The 18,786-nt window shown below is 41.0% G+C and overlaps 1 protein-coding gene across 4 annotated transcripts in view; it reads left to right on the plus strand.

Moving 5' to 3' along the window:
* The window catches only part of SH3D19 (SH3 domain containing 19), a 117,086-nt gene extending 98,599 nt beyond the window's left edge, over positions 1–18,487 (plus strand). For 3 of the 4 annotated variants that reach the window (XM_029076369.2, XM_029076370.1, XM_029076371.2), the window contains 8 exons: positions 3,432–3,504; positions 5,430–5,560; positions 8,605–8,663; positions 10,557–10,759; positions 11,043–11,092; positions 13,529–13,715; positions 14,132–14,238; positions 16,590–18,487. In XM_029076369.2, coding sequence (XP_028932202.1) covers positions 3,432–3,504; positions 5,430–5,560; positions 8,605–8,663; positions 10,557–10,759; positions 11,043–11,092; positions 13,529–13,715; positions 14,132–14,238; positions 16,590–16,706 — 927 coding nt within the window. In that variant the 3' untranslated portion in view covers positions 16,707–18,487. The remainder of the gene's footprint in view (positions 1–3,431; positions 3,505–5,429; positions 5,561–8,604; positions 8,664–10,556; positions 10,760–11,042; positions 11,093–13,528; positions 13,716–14,131; positions 14,239–16,589) is intronic. The other variant, XM_029076373.2, reaches the window with a different exon arrangement.
* Positions 18,488–18,786: the final 299 nt, after the last annotated feature.

Raw genomic sequence — 18,786 nt, forward strand, 5'->3', positions numbered from 1 at the left:
TCTTGGGATTAATGAATGCCCAACATTTAGAAGACTTTTATCCTTGGACTAACAGGCTCTTCTACACCCTTAAGCTGTATAGATCCTTCCATTGTCACTAAGGCCACCTGGCTTCCCGTGACTCCTAGGGCCAGCCTCACACCTAGGCGAACCCAGGCACCAGCCAGTGCTCCCTTCAACTTCCCTACAACTATTTATATAACCCAGGGGTGTCTAGGATTTGTATTCGGGTTTCTTTGTCTTTGGGACCCTGCATCTTTATTCATTTCTTTTTTCCTTCAGTCTCTTATCTCTCCCTATGAGGTCTTGCATCTCCTTTCCCCTCCCCATCCTACTCACCACTTTCCTAAAGAGAGTTCCATAATTCTTCATCATCTGCTGGATTGTCCGTTCTCTGGGTTGCTTGAACCCATGATTCTTGAGCTCTCTAAGGCTACTGAATGGAAATGTCCAGATCCTGCTGCTCTAAATCACTCAGAATCTAAGTTGAGCTGGGGTCTCCCCGTACTCACATGCTCGCACCCTTTATTCACCCCTACCTCCGTCTACAGCACTTACATACGTACCTGTATTTTATTATTTATATCTATGTCTCTGTCCCCCTCTAGACTGTAAACTCATTGTGGGCAGGGAACGTACCTACCAAATCTGTTATATTGTACTCTCCCAAGGCCTTGGCACAGTGCTCTGCACAGTGTAGGCATTCAGTAAATATGACTGATTGATTGATCTTTCAATATTTCTGCCCCCCAGAGAGGGAGTCAGGGTTCCTTTCCCCATGGCATCTGCAATCAGTCAATCAGTGGTATTTATTGAGCACTTACCGGGTGCAGAACACTATCGTAAGCACTTGGGAGAGTACTGCACGAGGGAGCTTAGAGTCTGGAAAGGAACACAGACATTAATATAAATAAATTACGGATAAGTACAAAAGTGCAGGGGACTGATGGTGGGATGAATATCACATATTTTAAGCCGAAATCTGGAGGCAGTTATGAAAGTTATGAGGTTATGGGTTCTAATCCCAACTCTGCCGCTTGTCAGCTATGTGACTTTGGGTAAGTCACTTAACTACTCTGTGCCTCAGTTACCCCATCTGTAAAATGGGGATTAAGACTGTGAGCCCCACGTGGGACAACCTGATTACCTTGTATCTACCAGCACTTAGAACAGTGCTTGGCACATAGTAAGTGCTTAACAAATACCAGCATTATTATTATTATGTCCTGCGCTGCTTATTGCCTCTGTGAATCTGGGACTTATTCTCCGCTCAACCATGTCATGCCTGGTTGGCTTCACCACCATTGGGTTGGTCCCAGGTTTGCCTCGGAGATACTAACTCTAGCGACAAGCTTCTGCTGTTGCTCAACCGGTCTGGGGCTGTTTCCTGTTTCCCTGCCAGCGGGCCTCCAGAACTGCCACCATAAAACCAATACCATAAGCTTGTGTGGGCAGGGAGTGTGCCCGTTCTTTCCCCACTTAATTCCTGGCCGGCCACGCTTACGTAACAGGGGCGAAGCCAGAGTCCCAGACAGGCATCATCTACATGGTGCCCCTCGCCTGGCAAATATCCCCCTGCTCCCCAGTAGATTGAGAGCCTACACGCCTGCGATACATTGGGCCCTTTCACTTCTCAGCAGAACACCACCAGCAGCACAGTCCGTGGTGAGGTGACTAACCTAGTGCTGGGAGGACCTGGACAAGTCGAATGCTCCTGTACCTTTGGCCCAATTTGGCCCTTAGCATGAGGACAAAAGACCACAGTAAAGCTTTATTCTAGTGAAATTCCAGTGACCTTAAAAAAGGCAACTTTATCTGATACCTCATGTGACTGCACTGCAGCTTCTGCAAAGAACCTCTGAATGGCCCTGATTACTTAGTTCTGAATAAGTGAAAGAAGAGGTAAAGATAGAGGTGAATTGGGACAGCTGTTATCCTTTTCGACATTCTGAGAAGTGGCTTTATAAAGAGAACCAGTTCTATAGAGTAAATTTATTAGATCCTACAAGAAAACCCAAAACACGTAGAGAGGAAATCAGTGTAAAAAGTCCAGTATAGAGGAAAGCTTATGTTTCGAATGTAAGAGGACCTGATCTAAATAGCTGTTAAATAGTGTTTGCTTAAAATTAGGTATTATGAAATAACCAAAATGAAATTACAGTTCATCTTCCATTATCCTTGCCAATGGAGGGAATACTGGAATAGTTGATAGAAAGCAGCGGCTTACACACCGTTTCCCTCTTTAGTGTTCCTCTAGGGGCGGTGACAGGTGCCTCTAGACTGTAAGCTTGTTCTGGGCAGGAAACGTGTCTACTAACTCTGTTATATTGGACTTAGTACAACTGTACAAGCACTTAGTACTTTGCACTGCACATAGTAAGTGCTCAATAAATACGACTGATTGACGGGTGCCAGGTACTGACCCTGACCTTGGCTGGGTGGCTTTGGGGATGGCAGTTGGGCATGCCCCCTGGCAGGGAAACAGGAAACAGCCCCAGACCAGTTGAGCAACAGCAGAAGCTGGTTGCTAGAGTTAGTATCTCCAAGGCAAACCTGGGACCAACCCAATGGTGGTGAAGCCAACCAGGCATGACATGGTTGAGCGGAGAATAAGTCCCGGATTCACAGAGGCAATAAGCAGCGCAGGACATAATAATAATAATGCTGGTATTTGTTAAGCACTTACTATGTGCCAAGCACTGTTCTAAGTACTGGTAGATACAAGGTAATCAGGTTGTCCCACGTGGGGCTCACAGTCTTAAACCCCATTTTACAGATGGGGTAACTGAGGCACAGAGAAGTTAAGTGACTTACCCAAAGTCACACAGCTGACAAGCGGCAGAGTTGGGATTAGAACCCATGACCTCTGACTCCCAAGCCCGTGCTCTTTCCACTGAGCCATGCTGCTTCTTGTATAAAGATGCATAAACCGGGAAGAAGTGGAACAGAATTGAATCTACTATAGACTGAACAAACTCTCTCTTCTGACCATCTAGTTCTTTCTTCCTGTTCCACCATAAAACCAATACCATAAGCTTGTGTGGGCGGGGAGTGTGCCTGTTTATTGTATTGTACTTTCTCTGCACACAGCGCTCAGTAAGTACAATCGATTGAATCTGTGAGATTCTTTACATTCTGGTTGCAAGCATAGCAAGGACCCTAACTAGAGTCTGCCTTAACTAGAGGAAATCCAAACTCATCCCCGTCATCTCTTTCAAAGGTCAGATTAAGGAATGGCTGAACCTTAAGCGTTAGGAGTCTCTTTTTAGGAGGCCACGTTCCTTGTCAGCTGGATAACTATTTCCTGTTGTCTTGCAGCTGTGATGTAATTGTTTGTCAGGAGAACCATAATAAGAAAAAGCTCTCAGACTGAATAATACATCCAGCATCCCCAGTATTAACTTCATTCCTAATTCTGAATTTTTTTCAAGGATGCAAAGAGCATTCCGAAGGTTACTGGAAACAGTGCTCCTCATGCTCTAGTCCTGCATGATTTTCCAGCAGGTAAGGATATCAAGCAAAATAGGATGATTGTCACGCAAGAGATGCGGCTTTTACAGGATGAATGTCTCAATTAACGAGCCTATCTGTGGTCTGCCCTTTTTTCTAACAGGGAATATAGCACCACTGGAAAAGACCTAAGAGATTGAGTCCAGGTGCCCTGACTCACAAGTCCTATAGTTCTTAGAATGCAGCAACGCCTTCCATTTCGCCAAAGCAGCCTTGCTTTGGCAAAGTTCTGGCTTACTATTTTGGGCTTTGAAAATAGATTGATGTAGAACATGTGGTAGCGTACTTTTGGAGCAGAGCTAAGTTCACCTTGTTCAAAACCTTGGTGCATTTTCCTGGCAGTGAATCTGCTATTTGTGGGCCCCATCTCCACTCAACATAAAGGGATCTTCTCTGAGGCGATGGGTGGGCTTCTCCAGGTGTTTGGGAAAATGCTCTATATCTTTCTGGTTGTGTTTCATACATGATGGGAGCGGATTACCCACCTATCATGAGTATATTCATTCTTTTGGGCCTCTCAAACATCATAGAATACCCTGAAGTAATTTACTAAATGGGATCTCCAAGACAGAAAACACTAACCCACCTGCAACAAGTCATCAGTTGTCTCCCTTTTCTGCTCACAGCAAGCTCAAAGACAAATTTAAGTGCTTAAATATTTCCCTTAAATTTCAATTAGTGGAGAATTTTATGACTCCCTATATATCTTAGTGATTCCCAGACACTTCAGCTGAGGACTATTTCAGGAGAGCTTAATTTCCCATGAATCACCTCAAGATGTGGAGAGGGGAGGAAGGAAGCTGTCAGAGCCTTATTCACTCCAGGGGCTGATGAAAAAGAAGGGGATAGAGAAGGAAGGGGATAGAAGGGCAAGTTGTACTGCAGCCACTTCCCCAAGTATGCCATTTTCACTATATTTGGCAGCAGTCCCTTCTAAAAATAGCATCAAAAGTGACCTGCAAAGAAAAGTTTGAGAGACCAGAAGCCAAGGGAGGGCTCACTCTGGATGTTAAATTCCTCAGAAGTCAAAGCTGAGTGCCCGTCAGGCACAAGAGGTGTCTTGAGGAGTGTGACTATCATTAACACTGGGCTAACACAATGGGAAAGGATGCTATTGAAAGGATGCCGTTACTTAGTGCAACACATTTGGGCTTATTACGGGTTCAGAGTTTTACCTAAAGAGCTGGATTCCTAGTCTCCTCCTAGTAGCATTTCTAAAACAAGGCCCTATGAACAAGTGGAACACATTCCAGATTTGGGTTTATTGCGGATTCAGAGTTTTACCTAAAGAGCTGGATTCCTAGTCTCCTTCTAGTAGCATTTCTAAAACAAGGCCTTATGAACAAGTGGAATGCATTCCATGTCAAGCAAGAGGGCCTAACCTAGCACAGGCAGAAGCTAAAAGGGTAGTACAGTATCTCTTCCATTTCCCCGAGATTCTTTGATTCCCTCAAATGAAATTGGCCACCAGGGATCGTTGATCCTCTGAATTGCGTTGGTATGTTGGGTTTTGTATGGGTCAGCGAGGACCAAATGGTGGCTTCTCCCTGTGGAATTGCAGTCCTACTGACCTTCCTCACCCCATCACCCCTTCTCCCACTCTTCGCTCATTCCCAGGTTCCTCCCCGACCTGCTCAAAGTCTAGGAAGGCAGGGCCGCAGGCCCTACTACCCACAGTCTGGAGCTCACAACCCAGTGCTCCTTGGTCCCACCATGAAATTAAAGTGTTTCTGGGAAGATGAAGTCTATTTTTTCAGCTGGGTTAAAAGAAGTCCTGTTAATCAAAGTTTAATCAGTTTTCAGAGCCCGTCACACTTGGTGGTAGTGTGGACTAGGCTAAATGTAATTTTGTGACCTTCCTTTGAGTATATTTACAACCTGGATAATTTGCTGCATGTGATTATAATTCTGTTTTACAGAGCAAGCTGATGATTTGAACCTCAGCTCTGGAGAGACAGTTTATCTTCTGGAAAAAATAGATAGTGATTGGTACAGAGGGAAATGTAGAAACCAGACCGGTATATTTCCTGCCAACTATGTCAAAGTAATTGTAAGTGGACCATTTCTATTTTAATTGGTCACATATTCAGTCAGGAATGGAAGTGGATTTCACTTGGCGTGCTGTGAAATGTTTAGTTTCAGAGGGTGAGCAAAAGACAGGGAGTCAGGATGCCTGGATTCTACTTCCAGCTGTGTCCCTGACATGTTTTGTGCCCGTGGACAGGTCTGGTAGTTTAAGTCTTCTCCACTCACTGAACTAAGAAATGTATAATTGCTGTACTGAAGGGTGATGGACTTAGTGTTTACAGTTCAGTTTGAAATTTGAATGGAAAACTTTGTGCCAGGTCCTGCTGAAAACAAATGATTCCTTAGGGGATCATCAGATGCTTTGGGAGTTGCATTCATTCCTCTAGACTGTAAGCCCCTTATAGACAGGGAACTTTTCTGTTTACTGTTACATTGTACTCTCCCAAGTGTTTAGTACAGTGCTCTGCACAAAGTAAACACTCAAATATGATTGAATGAATTCATTCTTTGAAGAATTTAATCGTGAGTATTCCTGCAGATAAATGAGTACTTATTATAGAAGACTCCACCCTTTTCCTCAGTATTTTATTTTTCTTTTAGGTTCTGTTTAAGGGATTTTGGTTTGCTTTTTCTTTCCAAACAAATCTTGGTATGATGCAATAAATTGTTAAAATGGGTAGGAACTTGTATCTGCTGCTAGATGTTGTTGGTCTTTTCCTGGTAACTTTGAATATGAATAGGCAAGATTCATTGTGTGTAACAAAAGCATTGTTTGTCACAACTGAGTCTAACTTGAACAAGAAGCCTTGACCAGGTGTATGTTGTTTAGCCATTAATGGTAAACCTAAGTGTACTGTGATGTGTGAAGGTCAAGTGGAACTGCGTGAAGTTTCCCAAGATAGGAGAAGGAGGGATTCGTCACCGGTCTAACTTACTGATATTGGAAAGCGTGAATAAAATTAGCATTTTCTGGCTTTTGAAAATGTCAGGTGTTTCAGAAAAGTAGATTACCAATTTTGACTAAGTAAATGGGGTTTAGAGTGTCCAAGATTATTAGAAGGGTAGTTATGAAATTTGGTCTCTATGTAATGAATGCTATAGGGTTGTGTGGAAAACTTCTGTTAATTAACATTAGATCTATTGTGTCAGTTTTACTCCATAGCAACATTTTCATCCTGCCCAATTTGGCCACCCTGTTGTAGCTCAGCACAAATTGAAATTAATTACTTAAAAGGAAAATAGAGCAGAAGACAACAATATTGGCTTAAATCGATTGTCAAAGATGCCATTAATATGGCTTCAGGTCTCAGAGAGCAAGTTTAGATGTAATCTCTTAAAGACCATTTCCTTGTGGAATCATTGAGCGTGATTCGGCTTTCTGAAGGATAAACCCAGCTTGGAGTGATTTTAGAGGTCAAAGTTATTATAAGCAAATGGAAATCACTATGTTCTACTTTCTCACACTTTTGCCTCATAAACTATGGGATAAGTGAATTCAGTTCAGTAACTCGTATAATTAACGCAGTTTAAATAATGCTCAGAGAAGGAGAGAGGAAAATACTTTGGAGAATTGAGGGGGAAAGGGGGAGCCCTAGGGAGTTTTGCAGAATGGGAAGGAGTGTTTCCTTCGGACATCAGATCAGACATCGCACTGCCACTGCATCCTCTGCGAGTCGATTCTGATCTCAACAATCTCTTTCAAGGTTAATAATGTTGGTATTTGTTAAGCGCTTACTATGTGCCGAGCACTGTTCTAAGCACTGGGGTAGACATAGGGGAATCAGGTTGTCCCACGTGGGGCTCACAGTCTTCATCCCCATTTTACAGATGAGGGAACTGAGGCACAGAGAAGTGAAGTGACTTGCCCACAGTCACACAGCCGACAAGTGGCAGAGCTGGGATTCGAACTCATGAGCCCTGACTCCAAAGCCCATGCTCTTTCCACTGAGCCACGCTGCTTCTCTAAGGTTGGACTTAATCTATACACCTAGGAACTGATTTTTCAGTGTGAAACTGCATCCTGACAAAGAAATGTTGGGAAGCATTTTTTAATTACAGGGCAGGCATATCTCAAAAAACAACTGAGTTATGTTCTTTGTTAGGGTCCTTATGTCGTGAGGCTTTATTGTCCTCAAACACGTTGTAGAAATTTCAGTCCAGAACCTCTGGAACTATAACATGGAATTTCTCAGTGCTATACAGTGTTACTAAACTATGATTTGGTCTTTATTAGAGTTATTCAAAGTGTAGCATCGCAGTATTCAAAATGAGTAGTGTTAGGATTAGTAATGTCACTGTATATAATAGTAGTGGTGGTAGGTAATATGATTCAGTCTTTGCAGGAGAGTCTCGTTCTGCAGTCTCCTGGAAGACTGTCACATCTTTCAGTGGACTCATTGAACTGTTGAAGTTTGAGGACGTCCTCATTGGACAGTTATTCTTCCATCCTCCAAATGGGGAGCAGTTAACTTACAGACATCTACATCATTTCTTTCTAAATCAATTTTCCTGCTCAGTTCAACAACTTCTCTGGTTATCCACACAGGTTCTCATCACACTCTAAAATCCGACTCTAGACTGTAAGTTCATTGTAGGCAGGGAATGTGTCTACCAACTCCGTTATATTGTATCCCCCAAGAGGTTAAGTACAGTGATCTACACTCAGTAAACTGTCAGTAGATACTGACACAAACCGGGGAGCGTTTCCTCCAAGAGCTGTTCATTGTTGTTTGCTTATTCTCAGTCCGGATCGGGAGGCGTCATTCGTTCAGTCGATCGTATTTGTTGAGCACTTACTGTGTGCAGAGCACTGTACTAAACGCTCAGTGGGGATTCACTCACCTGTAACGCTAGACTGGAATTTTGGGTCCAGTCGAATAACACAGGCCCTAAGTCTACCTGGAGTGCTTGCTGTAACCCTGGGGAAAGGCATGAAACAAAACTTGTTTCCCTGGGGGGGCGGGGTTGGAACTGGGGGGATGCCTGTACTTAACTGTCAAGTGTGAATGTAATGACAGCTCAATCTGAAAACATATGAATTGTGTCCTTGATCTTGTCTTAATCTAGATTGATGTTCCAGAAGGAGGTGATGGGAAAAAAGGATCAGCTTCTTCCCAGCATCTTAAGTGAGTCGGAAATGTTGGCACTTGGTTCTTTTCAGTTTTTAATTCTGCTAATGAGCTTTCAAAAGGCCCAGGCTATCCTCCCACTCCATCCCTCCGAATCATGAATGGATTATTAGAAATTCTTTATCAGGAATAGAAGTTGGTGAAGAAAGCAGGCCAAAAATTGGCCAGAGCTCCGTTTATGTCTGGGGGCTGTTCTCTGGATTTATATGTCCTTTCATGCGTTGGCTTAACTCCTATATGATTTGAAATACTGCCGTAAGGCAACTTTAGATACCAGTTAAATGAGCAAATTCATTGAATTCAGGGTCTGTTGAAGATTGTAAATCTGTCTTTGAATAGGTCAGGTATAAGGAAATGTTTCTTCTTTTACTCCTATCTAAAGATTTTGGAAAATAAATACAAAGGATGGTGAAAATAGGAAAAATGATTTTCCGTGTCCAGAATATATGAGAACTTGCTCATGTTCTCTTTCCTTCATCAGTGTTTCTTTTAAAGGCAGCATTTGCGGTGGCAATGGGTTGAATTTTAATTGTTTCACTGGTTGACCCTATAGATCTGACTAAATAGGGATTTGATTGAAGCCATGTTCAGTCTGATTCTCTGCTTCAGACAGTTGCTGCCTTCTAGCATTTTTGCTAGTAAAATCTTCTTTCTAAAGTCATAGTCCTTCAAATGGATGGTAATGGAATAAAATTATAGCTACTTCAGAAGGAAAAATATAATTTTTTTGGCTTATGCTCATTATTTTTTGGGCAAGGATTTTACTGATCATTTGGACAAATGAGATTTTATTCTTGTGACAGTATCATTTGTGACAATAGCACTGTGATGGTAGCGCAGCGTGGCCTAGTGGAGAGAACAAGGATCTGGGAATCAGAAAGTCATGAGTTCTAATCCCAGCTCCGCCACGTGTCTGCTGTGTGACCTTGGGCAAGTCACTTCACTGTGCCTCAGCTATCTCACCTGTAAAATGGGGATTGAGACTGTGAGCCCCAAGTGGGACAGGGACTGTGTCCAACTTGATTACCTTGTATCTATCCCAGTGCTTAGAATAGTGCATGGCACATCGTAAGTACTTAACAAATACCATCACCATTATTATTATTATTACCCGGGGGAAGGAAGCACTGAAAGAAGCATTGTAAGAAATGCAAACCCAAGGGTGATCCATATGAGCTAGTATTGTAAGGTGTTGTCTTTTTTTTATTAATTTATCTGAATTTAGAAATACTGCTGGTGACAGTACTGTTTCTTGTTCTGGGTTTCCCACTCCCAGCAGAGTGTATTCGAGAGAGCGCGCTTTTGCTTCACTGTCACTCATCTCTGACCCATGGCATAGAGCCATCATTGTGCATAGTAAATGGGTGGCTGGGAGAATTAAATAATGAGAAATGACTGTATACTTAGTTCTTTTATAATGCTGGGTTTTGGTCTTGATGAATAAGAAAAATCATCTTACAGTATGTGGGCCTGGACCAATTCTCTGTGCGTGCCCTTAGCTCTTTCTTCCATCAGTGGATCGTGTTTCTCACAGATATACATGTAGTGAAAATGCATGCTCTGAAGGAACTGAGAGTGTCTAGCATATGACAAAGGAAAGTATCCAGATGAGCTGAGTATCAAATATATATGTGGAATTTTGGTTTGCAGCTCAGCTCTGCCAAGGGCTTACAGGGTCACTGAGTACATCACTTAACCTTTCTGGGTGACTGTAACCTCATCTGCACAGTATGAATAGGATTACTGACCTATTTCAATAGAAGACTTCATGAATTAATGGTTTTAAAGCACTTTGAAAACTAAACATTAATAGTCGTGAAATGCTATCATTTGTTGTTGTATGAATGCTAAACATATATTTATACCCAAACTATTGTTTTCTATATTTAGAGGCCCAAGATGTGTGGCTCGGTTTGAATATATCGGAGATCAGAAAGATGAGTTAACTTTCTCAGAAGGTGAAACTATCCTCCTTAAGGAATATGTCAATGAAGAATGGGCCAAAGGAGTTCTGAAAGGCAAAACTGGGATTTTTCCTCTTAACTTTGTGGAAATCATTGAGGATCTCCCTGAATGTGGTACAAATGCTTCAAGTGAGTAACACAAATACCTTTTTAAATTGTACTATATAGTCCTGCTTATAATCCAGATGATAATGTTTGTGAAGATGAAAAAAAAAACTTTATGTGAACACAAAAAGGAGGGTAGGGAGTCTGAAGGAGAGAAACTTTGTATTAAGTACTGTTCTTTAGTGATCTCTTTATTTAGTGACTAGTGATATCCTATGGGTTTTATGCTTTAATAAAAGTAGCAGTCCATAAAAAAGCCAAGCCAGAGAATCATCTTGTATGTAAACTATTACTTTACTTTATGTAGGTGTAACATCGTCGCAGAAAAATAAGAAAGAGACTTCATCCATTTCACAGGTATGTGGCATAAATTAGGTAACTAGCTGAACTTCAGCAGAATTTTCAGGAAAAGACGAGATATTGGCTACATACGTGAATCAATAAATCAGTGGTATTTATTGAATATTTACTCTGCAGGGCACTATGGTAAATGCTTGGGAGTATACAGTAAAATCGATTTGGTAGACATGCTCCCCGTCCACAAAGAATCTACAGTCTGAATGCACCCCACTCTGCTTTCTTCTCTCTGTAGTTGTTTTTCCGTTCTCTTTCCTTCCACGCTGAGCCATTCTCCCATCTTGAGTTACCTGCTCATATTCTCCGTCCCCACAACCACTCCCTAGTCCAACATTCTTGAGAGATTTCTATACACCATTTCCTCTTTTGGATACACGGTTTGTTTCACTTGGTTCTTGTTTGAGACTACACGTTTTTGGTTAACCACCTCCTCCTCCACTCATTCCCACTTCCCAGATGTGTTATTTATTTTGACATCTGAGTGTCTGGATTTAAGAAATCTTTTTTCCTGAATTCAGAATATGGGTTGTTGCGTTACTTCACTGATAACTGTCTTGTGAAGCAAAATGCTCAGCTCTTCCATAGCATGTGTTTATACCATGGGTTTTGATTAGGTAGTTGTGGAAGTATGAGGGAACATTCTTCCAACTGTGGGCATATATCTGGCTAGAATGCAGTGCATTGTCAGAGGAAACAGTTGTTTATGCATAGATATGGTGCCAGTTAAGGACTGCAAATTTTCCTTCATGTGGGGTTTTTCAAAAATATAACTCCCATATTATAGGAGAACTGTGAATGTAACTGCTTTATTGATATTTTATAAGCTATTTGAAAGCCAGAATTTGCTGCCATTTCCTTCTTTCAGCTTTCTCATCATCAGCAACAGCAGCATTTATTGAGCACCAAACTGTGTGCAGAGCACTGTACCAAGCATATGCAAACATAAACTAGAAGTGAAAGATGTGGCCCCTGAGCTTAAAGTTCTTATAAATGAATTGAAATAATTTTCAAACTATTCCTCGCCCCAACTAACCCATCTCCATTGCATTGATAATGCTTTATTCCATAATTGAATTCCCTCTTTTGCCTTGATTTTGCCAGACGACATCGTTCCCCTTCTTCAGAGCCTTCAAAAGGCACACCCTTGCTAATTTCCCACATTCCTCTTATTAGCCTTGTAGCTACCTATTTTTTGACCTATTGCTTATATCATAGGCAAGGAGTAAATAAATACTTGGTCAGCTCTATAGTTATGCATGTTTTGACTAGGCGTTTTCAATAGAATGGGTTAGCAGAATTAAGAAACATTTTTCCAACAGCGCACATTTGGATAGATTGTGACATGGTGGATCGTGTGCGTACCTGCAGCACAGACACTGGCTGAGTGCTAAAATGCAAGTTTTCCACAGTACAAGGTTCTTTAGGGATGCAGCCGCTCTCTCATCCCCCACTATAAGAGTACTCAGTGTATTTGGTCATTTGTACTCACTTATTTCCCCACTGGATTGACGGTTCCTTCAGGGTAGAGACCACATCTTTTACTTCTAGGGTATGTACCCCAAGGACACACAAAGTAGATGCTTAATAAATGCTGTTGATTTTTTTTGTTGTTGGGGTTTCTGATGATGATATTCCAGCACCTCCTGATCTGCTGCTTAAGCTTTCCTAGATCCTAGATGTACAGCAGTAATGAAGCGTGGGTAATCATCATTTGGCTGATTCTGTTTTGGAAGGTGGAACTTCCTGACAGAGCTTTTGTCTTTCTAAGCTTTCCACTGGTAAGGAGACACTATCAGTTATTACTTCACCCAACTAGCTGATTCTGCAGCGCCAGATGGAGAAGTGGTGAACTGCTTGATGAGTGCTGGAGTTTTATGAAAGCTGCATTTCCTCTGTGATCATTGAAATTGTGACCTATTGAAATCCTAAAGTAGCCAGGTGGTCTTTGGGATAGAGTGAGAGGCTGGAAGCTAGGAGACTATCTGATTCTGACTCTATTACTTTTAGATTAAGAACAGTTTCACTGGAAATTAAAGAGTCAGGTTTCCATATTTGAGGCTTTCAGATAAAATAAGCATTATGGTCTTTGTTCTGCCTCTACCTAAGTGTCTAAGAGCATGCATGACAAACAATAGAGGGTAAAAAATTCAGAGTTTAAGTATGAGGCCCTCCCTTTAAATCAGGACAGCTTAAAAATGCCAGTGAATTGAACAGTCCCACCCATCTTTTGTGGATATGCTTCCAAGAGCTGAAGTTGTTTTAAGGCTCTGTCTCTTTGTACATTTGAAAGCTACAGAGAGTATTAGGCCTTTCAAAAATGTCTTTTGGCCCCACTTAGTTTTTCCCTAACCAATTTAAGTTGTGTAGAACCCAGCTTTCAATCAAGCTTCATATCTCCTATTCTCCATATTAACTCTTCTCTGGCTTCTTTGACAGGACAATAGACATTCTGGGGAATGGTGTGAGGCACTTCATGATTTTATAGCAGAATCCAGTGAAGATTTATCTTTTAAAAAGGGAGATAATATCCTGATCATCAAGCATCTGAACTCAGAGTGGTTCAAGGGCAGATTGAATAACAGAGAAGGGATCTTCCCTGCCGTTTTTGTTCGATCCTGTTCAGGTATGAGATTGTCATGTTCAGGACATTCATTGCATTCTAATGGTTAACTAGGCATAAACTTCAAAAAATCTTTGTTCTTGTCCCACGAGAGGGATTCTGAAATCTTAAAATAGAGGTATTTCTGTTTTCCATCATTTTATTAAGCTTTTTTGACAAGTTATTTCCTACTATTTTTGAAAATTGATGAATTATGAATTAGTAGGTTAAAAATAATAAAAACAGAATGTTTGTAAGAAGAAAAAGAATGCTGTTCTAAGCTCCATCTATTTTATGCATGCTCTTCTCCAGCAATAGTGAATGGGTATTTGAAGATGAAGTTGATGCATTCAGCAAAGAATAGCTAGAGTTGATTGCAACTGTCTTTTAAAAGTTGGTTTTCATTTCAGTCTACCGTTTACTGACTGTGTGTCGATTAGGTCCCATTGCTGGAGCAGTGCCCCTCGCCACGGCGGGACAGAAGAAAGAAAAAGCCAGAGCCTTGTATGACTTCCATGGGGAAAATGACGATGAGCTCTCCTTCAAGGTCAGTAGAGCCCGTGATTACTCTTTATTTTATTAAAAAGTTCTCAAAAGGGAAATGCCTTCCAGGCTTGAGGAGGTTAAGAGAGGGAAAGTACAGATAATTACCCAAGAGAGACTTGTATTCTGCTGGTGGGTTATGGATGCTATTAGGGTGGAGGGCAGAAAGTTGATACTTATCCTGGAAGGCATCCTGGTGGACCCCCAGAGGCCAGGCAGTTGGCAAAGGCAAGAGAGAGCTTTATCCAACCATCCTGGCCTATGGTAATCAGTGGGGCAGATTCTTGGGTTCAGCCAGGCCCGCAGCAGAGCACAATCACATGGTCTAGAGTCTCCAGACCAATCCTGAAAGATTATGACAAATTTACCATCTGCTAGTTCCATTGGGTTTGCATAGAAATTGCTACTCTCAGGGGTGCCATTGAGAACATACAGGTTTAGGGCATTTTGGAAAGTGGGCTTGGTTGTTGTGTTTTTTTTTCCAGATGGATCCAATGTTTGGGAGTCCACTGGGGAAACAGAGTATGAGAAATCCAGAAGGGATGGTTATGAGACAAAGGGAGGAACCTGAGGCTTATTTAAATGTTAACTCAGGGGAAGTAGTATTGTAGGTGATGGCTTTGCCTCACAGTCAATTGGTAAATTTGTTTCCAAAAATTGAAATTCAATATTTTGCTTTATTAACATTCTGTTTCTTCAAAAATGATACAAGGTGCCCTTTTTTAATGTGTGAACTGATATTTTGAGAGCAAAGGATGAGGAACCATAAATCTCCAGAATTAAAATACTGGGTTAGATTTCAGTGTCATCTGTAGAGTATTCCAAGAAGAAGAAATGGTTAATACTACATCCTTTTTGGGGAAGTGGTGGTTTAATTTTGCAGATAGGGAGATTACACTATGCACAGTGCCCTGCGCACAGCGGGCACTTGACTATTATTGACTGACTGTAGATGCTAATTGAATTGAATGTTTGTGATGGCACGTAAGAATTTCTGCCAGCACTTGTACTAATAAGAATACATACCAAACTCCCTTGGGGTGAGTGCTAATTCCTCTACAAAACCAATAGAAAATGCAGATCAACTTCTCATACAGAAAAAGACAAAGAAAGATAATAATAATAATGATGGTATTTGTTAAGCGCTTACTATGTGCAAAGCACTGTTCTAAGCACTGGGGGGATACAAGGTGATCAGGTTGTCCCACGTGGGGCTCACAGTCTTAATCCCCATTTGACAGATGAGGGAACTGAGGCACAGAGAAGTGAAGTGACTTGCCCAAAGTCACACAGCTGACAAACAGCAGAGACAGGATTAGAACCCATGATCTCTGACTCCCAAGCTTATGCTCTTTCCACTGAACCACACTGCTTCCCCAAGATATTTGAATGAAACATTAAATTGTATTATCTAAGGGGACTGAAGCATCTGGAGAGAACCAGTACTTTGGAACTTGGGGAAATTGGGACAGGAAAGCAAGTGAGAATCAGTTATGGGGCTTTTGGCCCTATCTGTCGTCATCTAGCTCCCTGAGCTTTGCTCCTCTCTCCACTCCTTCCCCCAGCTCCTAAATACCTCCCCAGGAGGTTAAAGTAGAGCCAGAAACATGCCCACCTGGTTTTTGCAGCATAATTAAGTTCAATAAAAGAGAACCACCTAGCTGTTGAGAGTAAGCAGAAATCTTAAAGAGGTGAGGGAAGAAAAATCAGAAATTCTCATTCAGTCTGTCAAAGGAGAATACCCAGCAAGTAGAATCAATAAGAATGATGAACTCAAAACCACTGAGATTAGGAGGTGCTAAGATTCCTAAAGCTAGGGTCCAGTGTCTTCTACTCTGTGGATGTTCAATGCATTCCCATTGACTGACTAAAACTGGGATAATGAAGTTCGAGAATTAGTTGGGAGCAGCTGGAGACCTTCAAAACAGAACTGATGGTATTTAGGGGAAGCAAAAGGTGGTCAAAGTTATCAGAAAAAGAATAATAAAGTATAGGAAGTGGCCTTTAAATCAAAGCTCAGCAACACCTATCTTTAAAGAGGACTTTGAAGTATTAAAAAATCAAAGGGAAAAGTGTAAGCAAAAGTATCTGGTCAGAGAATGAATGGAAGTGATATGTGAGATGTTACTCAGAGTGCAAAAGAGAAGAAAAAAGGATAGGATCTTGGGAGAAGTTAAAGGTGAAAAATATCATTAAGTAAAAATTAATTTTATATTTTATCATTATCTTTGAATAAATTAAGATAAATTTGTTCTCTAAAGAAGAGATTAGCCATGCTTTCTCCAAATAGCCCTGCTCACCATGGTTACACATGGCAAGAGCTAATAACCTTTCTCAATGCATTTCCTCTTGCAGGCCGGTGACACAATAACAGAGCTGGAATCTGTAGATGAAGAGTGGATGAGTGGAGAATTAGCGGGAAAATCTGGCATATTTCCCAAGAACTACGTTCAGGTCCTATCAGCATCCTAAGTAGAGATATTGCTTGTGCTATGGAAACATATTACCCAAATAGCACACAGGCACACTGCGTCCTTTTAACACAAGAACTGCTGCCTGCGGTATCACTTGAACTACTATTTTGACGATCAGATACATGTTTTTGCACTATTTTTTTACTGAAAGAAAAATGCACATATTGTACATGGTACCTTAGAATTTCCTGAAAGCAGAAAAAAGGTTTACTTTTCTTTTTTAAAAAAAATTCTTATCGATTCCCTTAGAATAGAAATGAGAAGCCCCCTGGAATCTTAGATGCTCTAAAAGAAGACATCAAGTGGACTTGGGCTAATGGATAACAGTTCCTAACAACAAAAGAGAATCACGGTAGAGTGGAGAACCTTTTGGGGATCCAAAGCTGCATTTGGGCATATGGGATTTTGATACAGTACCTTTAAGAGAGTATAGAGAAGAGGATTCATCTTGTGTTGCTGCCATTCCATTTTTAATTTTCTTTATAACAGAAGGCATTTATACTTTACGCGAGCTCAGTTAACCCCAAGTGCAGTATGTTAGGGCCATTGTGGAAAAAGTGTTAATCCCTTCAGGACCTTGGGAAACTGCCTTGTCAAATTTCTTAACTTACCCTCAGGCACTGGGAGAATTGGGCCCATTGTGACTTAGTGTTCAGTAAGAGAAACTGCATTGCTTATATTCAAATGGAATTATTTCTGCTTGAGTGCTTATCCACATATTAAAGACAAGTCACCACTAGAAAGGGATGATTGGTGAAAAAGTGCAACATTCCTTTACCATGGTGTGAAGAACTCAAAGAAGCTAAATTATCTACGGTTTTATGACTTAGGACTTTACGTTCTCAATTAAAACCCATAAGCGATCAGTTTTGAAAGGAAAGAATATTTTTAGTCTTTCAGTCATGTAGCTTGTGAACCCTTCACAGCCACCTCTGAAATATGTCCTGCTAATAATACTAACCCTCCTGGCTGCCACACTACTTTTTACCCTCAACGTATGCTTTTTTATTAATGGATATATTACATAGCATATTTCCTGAGTCAAGATCATTCCTCTGACAATTATGGCATCACAGCAAAATTCATTTACTTTGCATTACTTTAGTAGTGTGTGAACTGTGGTTTGTTATAAAAAGGCATTAAAAATCATACAATAGAATACAAAAGTCCTACAATGAAGAATAAGTATCAAGTGAGAAACAGGGAAACAGTCCCAACAGCTAATGTCTTCGCAGAGCTGGCAGGATAAATCAGCCTTGTAAGTCCTCTTTGAGGACCGGTAAGTTTTTTGTACCTGTCTGCCCAACCTCACCTAACCTATTCAGCTGATACTGCATTAATAGCAGGCCTGGAGTTTTTCATTTACTTTCCTCTGAATTGATGTCTTTCACGTGGCACTTGGACAAGTGATTACTTGCAAAAGTGAATAAGTCTATTGTACTTGGGACACTTAAACCAAATGAAATGAATTCCATCTTCCAAATAGATTGGCAGAATAAACATCTCCTGACAGATGAAACTGGCTATATATTTTTTCTTTTGCTAAAAGTTTTAAAACAACTCAATTCAAGTAAAATTGCTAGCTTGTTTAATCATAAATCTGCTTTTTTTTTTCCATTTGTTCTCAGTATGTTGCCATGTCATGCCCCAATTTTTTTTTTGTTGTTGTTGTTGTTTTGTTTTTGTTAAGGTAGAAGCCCAAAGGGAAAGAGGAAAGACTGTGGGCCTGATAAACCTCCCTTTTGATCTCCTTCTGAATTAAACTGTGGCCCAAGTTCATTTCTTCTGCACTTGTCCTATTCTAGGGCATGAATAGGGACACCTGAAACATTATTTGAAAATTCCAGTCCCAGATTCTCACTAGATTATGGAGAACTCAGCAAACCCATTCTCTCTGGGCGCTCAGTTGTTCCCTGGGACTAAGATGCTTGGAACTGCCCTCACCCCTTCAGTACTTTTAATGCACTATATAATTAGGGTACCATATTTGCTAATTTGGGAAATAAAGACATTAAGACCTTTGCTGGAAAGGTTCACATCCTGACTTTTTTTTTCCTCCAGTTGAAAAATTTATAACT

Source organism: Ornithorhynchus anatinus, chromosome 12 (assembly GCF_004115215.2).
Source record: "Ornithorhynchus anatinus isolate Pmale09 chromosome 12, mOrnAna1.pri.v4, whole genome shotgun sequence".
NCBI lineage: Eukaryota > Metazoa > Chordata > Mammalia > Monotremata > Ornithorhynchidae > Ornithorhynchus > Ornithorhynchus anatinus.